We start from the raw sequence: 8293 nt of genomic DNA, 5'->3' as shown, positions 1-8293 counted from the left end.
AATTCCGTCTCTCTATTCTTCATTACTGGCCTTTATCAGAGTCCATACTTATGAAAACTACCATGGAGAATGTCTTACCTACTTAACAAAAAGTTATACCTAAGCATTAAAGCCGTGTGGATAATTGCAAAATGGAATGGGATCCAGTATGGAGAAGAGAATGACCCATTGTACAGCTGCCAATCTGATGTCATTATTGTTTTCTTTATCGTCACTCTATTTTAATAGATTTCACCAATAATTTGCTGCCTTAAAAGAAGTTCCTATGCATAAAACATTCGGTATAAATACACGAGGAGGATTTGGGTCCTGTGTCAGAATTTGGTACCATTTGTCTAGTAATAGGAGGCAATGAAGAGCTGTTTATTGCTGATTCTGCTTATATACTTCTTCTCACAAGGAGACTCTTCAACCTTCAATGAAAACTTTGCCATTTCATGGGGAAATGACCATGTAAAATTGTCAAAAGATGGACAGACAGTCCAGCTCCTTATGGACAGAGTTTCAGGTATATATGTCAACCGAGCAGATTGTATATTGTATTGGGTAATTTTTGTCATGAATAAAATGAAAATAATATTCTCCTTCAATGGTTGTTTCAGGTTCTGGATTCGCCTCAAAAAATCAATTCTTGTTTGGGAGCTTTAACATGAAAATTAAGTTGGTGCCTGGAAATTCTGCAGGAACAGTCACTGCATATTATGTATACAAGCTACTGCCCTTCCATACTTAATTGAGAGCCTAAATAGGAAACAACTATACACCAACATATAAATTGCTCCCACCTTTGATGGGTTTTTTGTTTATCGTTTAACTTAGTTTCAATATAATTGGCTGTTAAAATCAGTAGGCTGTGTATGCATATTTCGGTCTGTCTTTATTTCAGTCAGTATGAGATTTTCAAAGATGAAAATTTGTAAGAGTATAATAATCTATCAAATTTCATAGATGGGTAGGATGTAGTTTATTGCTTTTTATGTGGACAGCCATACTACATGGCATGTGGGCTTTTAACGTTTCCGATGATAAGTTGATTGAGATTATAAGAAATATTTTTCTATTTTATTTTGATGATAGTTCATGAAGTGTGATTCGAAATGTTGATGCAAAAATTCGTACACAATTGAATCCAGAAATTATTTACAATCATCATAAGAAATATTAAGATATAAACTAATATTTTCTTATGTATTTTATATCAGATGTCATCAGACTCATCTGCCCATGATGAAATAGACTTTGAATTCCTGGGAAACCTGCCAAAAAAGGGTTACCATCTACAAACCAATGTTTTCGCAAGTGGGGTTGGCAACAGAGAACAAAGGATAAAACTCTGGTTTGATCCAACTGCAGACTTCCACAACTACTCAATTCTTTGGAACCAAAACCAATTAGTGTATGAAATCTTCCCTCCAATAAATCTAAGTAATTCAATGGTTGCTCATGATTTCTCTGCCATTTTCATTTGATGTTTCACATGATAAGTGAAGTTAATTCATTCAGGCCAAAATGGTATATAAAACTTATTTAGTGTTTTAGGTGTATATGAGGGAGCTTCTCTGCCGTTTTCACTTGATGATTCACAGGACAAGCCAAAATACCAAAATAATATAAAAGATAGCTTCTAAGAGTGTTGAAATTAGAAAAAAGCCCTTTTTCCTCTAAATTTTGTTCCACTGTGTTTGAACAAAGGATATCTTACTGCCAACAACTGTGTAATTATGTCTAATATTCCAATGTTGATCTGTGATCAGATTCTCTGTGGATTCAATACCCATTCGGGTGTTCAAGAACAATGAAAGAATTGGAGTCCCATATCCAAAGAATAGATCCATGAAAATCATCGCAAGCCTTTGGAATGGGGAAGACTGGGCCACAGATGGAGGAAAAGTGAAAATAGATTGGAGTAATGCTCCTTTCATTGCATCTTATCAGGGCTTTGAAGTGGATGGGTGTGTGGCATCTGCTTCATCCAAGTCCTGTACTGGCCATTGGTGGCAGCAACCAGAATTTCAAGGCCTCAGTCGAAACCAACTGAAAAGACTTAGATGGGTTCAGAGAAATTATATGTTCTATGACTACTGCAAGGATAAATCTCAAAGCTTTTCTAGTGTCCCCCCTGAATGTGCTATAAACCCCTGATCATAGAAATTATCTAAATATTCATATCCCTTATTGATTCATACCTGATTTCTAGTAAGATTTTTCTCAAATTCCCTGTCATAAAATTCCCATATTGTCGTACATATTTATTTCTTTATTATCAAACAATTATTGTACATATTGATCCAATATTATCAAAATTCTTTTGGCATAAAATTCCCATATTGATCCTATATTATAAAACAAAATATATTTTTCAAATATTGTCATTCATTATTTTTGAAAAACACGAGACATATCCGTCATTAATTACTTTATTTGTTAAGTCTCGTCATGCTAACGTAGTTTAATATCAAAGAAAACATTATTAAAAAATAATTGAATGAATAATTTTGAAGGTATTTGGTTTGATTTTTGAGTGATTTTGGTGGAATGTATTTTTTATTAAGTTTTATATAATTGTAAAATAAAGAAATATATCATTTATAAATAATTTCATGATTATATTTAGTGATTCATAAATGATTTGGATGGAATGGGCCTTTCTGATGGTGATAGTTTGATTAAAGGCGATTTTTTAATGTTTCCTATTAAATTATCAGCAACCTTAATCATATTTACATAATAATATAAATATTAATTTAGTCAACATATTATAATCAATTTAAACATTTATATAAGAAAGGTTAGGTTCGGGGATTGTTTTAAATCAAAGGACTTTGTTATAGTTGGATACCTTAAATTGGTGAGTTTGATTATCTATTTAGATTCAACAAGTAATTAAATTTGTTTTGAAGAAGTAGTAATATATATTTTGTTATTTTTTTATTTTAAATATTTAAATTATGTAAAAAATTATTATTTTTAAATGTTTATTAAGGATATTTTTAATAAAAAATGTTGGTCCATAACTTACATTAAGTTCTTATCTCTCATAATATTTAATATTTTTTACTAGTTCAATACCTTCTCATGTATCAAATCTTGTAGAAATTACTTTGATTTATGTAGAGAATACCATGATTGCAACATGACTATAATTTTTTTATTTTTAAAATTCATGGGTAGATTTAAGATGGGTATTTTTATTTCATAATCATAAGATAAAAATTCATTCAAGACTTGTTATCTAGAGATCTCTTCATATGAGTACCAACATGAGACCAAGTAAGAAACACCCTGAATTATAAAATTGATACCATATTATAAAATAAGAAACTAAATATAAGTAATAGAGAACACCCACTTGCATGTGATTTCAAGCTCAAAGATATTGCAATTCCCCAATAGTGGTTCCATGCCACCCATTTATGTGGTTACCTTAGGTCCACTCCACCATAGTAGGAGATAGTCTTGTGGGCACAAATACTTAGATGCATATAAAACAATAGGATTATGGTTCACTCTCTCTCTCTGGAGAGAGAGAGAGAGAGAGAGAGAGAGAGAGAGAGAGAGAGAGAGAGAGAGAGAGAGAGAGAGAGAGAGAGAGAGAGAGAGAGAGAGAGAGAGAGAGAGAGAGAGAGAGAGAGAATATTATGAATAATCAACCATTGTGGTATACACATGCCAAACTTTATGAATATAACACAAGTATGAGCATATACAATGAGATATGCATGGTGAGACTAATCTCTCACATCAAATAAAAATAAAAATAGAAAGAAGAATAAGGATTATATAGTTATTAAAAAAAATTCATCATAATAGCTCTAGGACTATGTAAGATTGAGTATGTATACTAGTTGTAAGATGAGGGTAGCCAATTGCAGCCAACAACTCCTTGTGTGTAACATGTCCTTTATGTCCATACAAGGTCTTTATGATCACTCTAAGTATGTCATAATATTAACATCTTCGCTCACATCCTTTATGTCCATACAAGGTCTTTATGATCACTCTAAGTATGTCATAATATTAATATCTTTGCTCACTTTATTTATCCAATAAAGTTTAATTATCACTTAATCAATAACTTTCCAGCGTCTTATCCTTAAACTACTTTGGGTTTTAATGAATATCAAGAGCCACTCTTTTTCTACACTCTATATATAAAATATTAGGTTCATAACTTCAAATTAGTATTTAAGTGTGGTAAATAAATAAACACAATAAAATATAATATCATTTCTGGACATTGCCCAAAAGATTCTAAATGGAAAATATCAATTAGTCATGTTATGTCCCATTTAAATTAAAAATATCAATAAGTCATGTTATGTCCCATTCCAATTCATTCATATGCATTTATAATTTACTTTTTCTAAACAATTTTGAATGCAAAAACCATGGACATCTCCAATTTTACAATTAACTTCAAAGGCATAAAAACTTAATTTTTTCCCACCATATGAACAATTTTGGAAAACTAAGAACACCCTTTAGTTTTAAATATGAACAATAGTATTAATTCTCAATTAAAATTATCATTTTAAGAATTCATAAATGATTTCTATATTCATGGAATAGAAATAGAATTTTCAAGATTTAGATAATAAATTTTTACACAATATTATGCATATGTGTAGCATCGCAGATTGTATCTGCACATAATTTCATCCTCACCTAGACCTCACCTTGGTGTTCTGTCTTTCAATGCCTAATGTTTGCTTTGATTTTTCTCGTACATTCTTGAAACCTACATTTTCAACTCCCCTTTTGTCCCTTGTTCAAATCTGAGTTTTGATTAACAAGACTAGGGTGGTAGGACTCAGTGGTCCTAATTCAAGACCAAGGCACCCCACCACTTTGGTCCTCCTAATTGGGACCCTCATTTAGTCACATCAATGGTCACTTCAAGTGGGCAGGAATTTAGGTCCCATGTCGGCCTACTCCAAAAATTCAAATACTCTTTGGATGGTTAAGTATTAAAGGAGGCCTACCACTCTCATTTGAAGTCTAAGCCTAAGTTGGATCTATCACTCAATTACACTCAAGCAAATTCAATTCAAGTGAGCAAGCAATCAAGCATTTGTCAAACATTGAAGAAGAGATTAAGTCAAGTTCAAGCATTCAAGATGGAATCCATGATCAACCTCCCATGAATACATTGTACATGACATCCTAAACCCTTGTGTGAGCATTCAATAAAGCTTCATGGGTAAGTGCACCAAGATGGTGAACAAAAAGGGGGTATAAGTGGCTACTTTTTTTTACTGAAAATAGGTAGACCTGAACTTTAAAGAGATATTTGAAGGTCATGCACTCAAAACGAGGAGTTAAGAAAAGAATAAGAATTGTAGTGCTCTGAATCTAGTTTCTAAACTATTAAAGTTTTTTAAAATTGTATATGATAAAGAGTGTCAAACCTCTCACGTATGAAAAACTATTCGTGAATTTTTTAGAAAAAATATAACATAGTTGTTTTCGTGCACTGCACAAAATATATAGTTAGATTTAGTAATTTACAAAACCCTTTGGTAGGATGACACGTAAGAGTTATATCTAGAAGTTGTGTATTTTTTTGTAATTTTCCATTGATTATTTTGTTTTTTATGATATTTTGTATTGATCACATCTTGAAAATTTGGTACCTATTCGTGCGATGGGCATAACTTGCATCAAAATAATCAAAAAATGCAAACTTACTTGTTTTAAGTGTATATAATCTGGTGTAGAACAATAATATGTAATTTATTTTTAATTTGGCCTAGTATATCAAAAGTTATTAAAACAATGGTGGACATATGTCTATGAGGACTGTCAAGGCATTGGTAAAGAAAATTTAAGTTTACTATGCTAATGTTGTCCAAAATAGAAAAAATTATATGTTTAGAAAGGTGAGAAGACGTGGGAGATTATGGTGGTAATTTTAGAGATACCCACTTGATCATTTGTAAACCTAATGATGACGAAGTCAAGAAATCATGTTGGAAGATGAAAAAATGTGTAAAGGAACAAAAATGGAGGGAAAATGGACTTGCAAGCCTTAGGGTCATTTTCCAACCCTCTTACCAAGACAAAACCCGCACGGGTTTTGAAAAATAAAAAAGTAGCACTCATAGTTCTACATAACCCATATGAGTTATGCAGAACTAAAACCATGATTTTGAGTTTCTCAAAACCCGTATGAGTTATGAAGACATCAAAATGTATGCTTGTAAACTTAGTATTTACTACACACACACACACACACAAAGATATATAGTGTGTGTGTGTGTGTGTGTGTGTGTGTGTGTGTGTGTGTGTGTTTATGTATGTATATATGCATATTTAAAGTTATATATACATATATTTATAGACATACACTTCTCTCTCTGATGAGTCTCTCACCCTCTTCTCCTTCTCGTTCACTCTCTACCTCATGTCTCTCACCCTCTCCTCCTACTCTTTCTCTCTCTCTCTCTCTCCTATCCTATTCTTGCCCTCTCCCCCTTCTCTCTCTTTCTCTCCCCCTCCCTCTCCCTCCCCTCTCATTATCTTATCCTATTCTCTCTCTCCCCCTTCCCCTCTCTTGACCCTATTCTCTCTCTCTCTCTCTCTCTCTCTCTCTCTCTCTCTCTCTCTCTCTCTCTCTCTCTCTCTCTCTCTCTCTCTCTCTCATAGAGTTAGTGCAGGATCATGAGGGGCCAAAAAGTGGCGATGTGAAAAAAATAGCCTTCTCCACTTGCCTAAAAACGTGAAAATCTGTGTTGACTTTTTGCTTGGCCTTGGTGTCAGTACAGCTTGGCATGGTAATTACCTAAGAAAATCGGATATCCGATATTATCGTATATCCGATTTTTATTTGTAATTTTAAATTAAAAAATATATTATATAATATAATGCGTATTATATAATATATTATATTATTATATTATATAATATATATAATGTAATAATATATTATATAATATTATATTATAATATAATAATATATTATATAATACATATTATATAATATATTATTATATTATATAATATATAATTATATTTTATAATATAATATAATACCTGTTATATAATATTATAATGTTGTTTTAAAAAAATTGAAGTATAAAAGTCAAATATCCAATTTTTTGAGACAATATATTTGGACTGTGACAGCTCATGAGTTATTTTTAAGCCATGGGCTACGTGATTTTGTTGAAATCCGATATCTGATTGCATTTGATATCCGCTTTTTCACCCAAAAATTGCTAAAAAACACATTGAAAGGTAATATTTTTATTGTTTTCAATCATTTTCATTCAATTTTGTATTTTTTTTAATGTTTATTTGTTTTTTCATTGAAAATGTGGTTTTTTTCATGAAAACTAGGTTTTTTAAATCAAATACAAAATTGTTTAAATTTGTTAACTAAATTTAATTGTTTACATTCAATTAGGTTAAAAATGGGGGATAACAATGAAAACATTGATCAACCACAACCGCAACAACCAAAGGCTCCTTTGCCAAACCCCCCCTCAATTGAGGATTTGAGTGCACAAAATTTGAATAAATTGAGGGGGATAGTAGATGTATATCATAGGATTCCTCATCTAAACCCAATGTTTGATCCTCTCACATCGATCATAAAGAGTATGGAAACGATGACTTAGGAGCACAATGTCGCCCTTTTGTGGCGAGATTCTATGAGGGAACAATATGCAGATGGCTTGTCGTATAAGGAGATCAAGGATCTTGAGATATCCAAAGATACTATTGCCTCATTGTTTGTGAATCCCCACATTGGTCAACCTGTAGACCCCCCCAAAAAAAAACTTTCTATTAAATGATGCAGAAATGATGGTATTGTGAAAAATTTTTGGGATCGTTGCTAGATGGTTTTTGACAAATCACCCAACAACAATCTTGATGTCCCATTTTACTTCATAAAAAAATTGTATCCTGAGTTTGTTTTAGGCAAACATGTGAACTAATTTGACATCCAACCTTTCGAGGGTGTGGATTTAGGTATGCCCCAAAATAGACCTAGGGCAATTAGAGTAGTCCAGGGCCCATATGTCCTCCCTCCTCCTATTGATCCCCCACCTCCAGTGCAACATCCACTTATCATTTGTGAGGTGGCTTCATGTACCATATCGGCTATTCACTCTTTGAGTAGCCTTTTGGTTTCTCAAGTTGGGTCAGTAGCTCAGCCTACTTTTGATTGTAGCGGTGCATTCGGTGCACTGACATGTCATCCTCAACTCCACACATTTGCGTGCCCCATAGTTGTGTCATATGTGGGCACATATCCTTGGGTCCAGTTGGACAACCTGTTCATCCTCCT

General features: G+C 32.5%; 1 protein-coding gene across 1 annotated transcript; it reads left to right on the top strand.

The window, feature by feature from the left end:
- Nucleotides 1-288: 288 nt before the first annotated feature.
- On the top strand, nucleotides 289-2285 carry LOC131074032 (probable xyloglucan endotransglucosylase/hydrolase protein 5). The gene is made up of 4 exons (XM_058010580.2): nucleotides 289-508; nucleotides 603-703; nucleotides 1203-1396; nucleotides 1755-2285. Exons 1-4 carry the CDS (start codon nucleotides 352-354, stop codon nucleotides 2140-2142), a joined length of 840 nt encoding a protein of 279 aa, XP_057866563.1. The 5' UTR covers nucleotides 289-351; the 3' UTR covers nucleotides 2143-2285.
- Nucleotides 2286-8293: the final 6008 nt, after the last annotated feature.

The sequence above is a fragment of the Cryptomeria japonica genome, chromosome 4 (genome assembly GCF_030272615.1).
Source record: "Cryptomeria japonica chromosome 4, Sugi_1.0, whole genome shotgun sequence".
Lineage (NCBI taxonomy): Eukaryota > Viridiplantae > Streptophyta > Pinopsida > Cupressales > Cupressaceae > Cryptomeria > Cryptomeria japonica.
This window is presented reverse-complemented; position numbering and strand designations above follow the sequence as displayed.

Excerpts from the sequence above, each read along its gene's own strand:
- LOC131074032 (XM_058010580.2), top strand. The coding sequence starts at position 352 with ATGAAGAGCTGTTTATTGCTGATTCTGCTTATATACTTCTTCTCACAA. Across the intron at positions 704-1,202 it reads GAACAGTCACTGCATATTAT|ATGTCATCAGACTCATCTGC; the intron begins GTATACAAGCTA and ends ATTTTATATCAG. Across the intron at positions 1,397-1,754 it reads TGGAACCAAAACCAATTAGT|ATTCTCTGTGGATTCAATAC; the intron begins GTATGAAATCTT and ends ATCTGTGATCAG.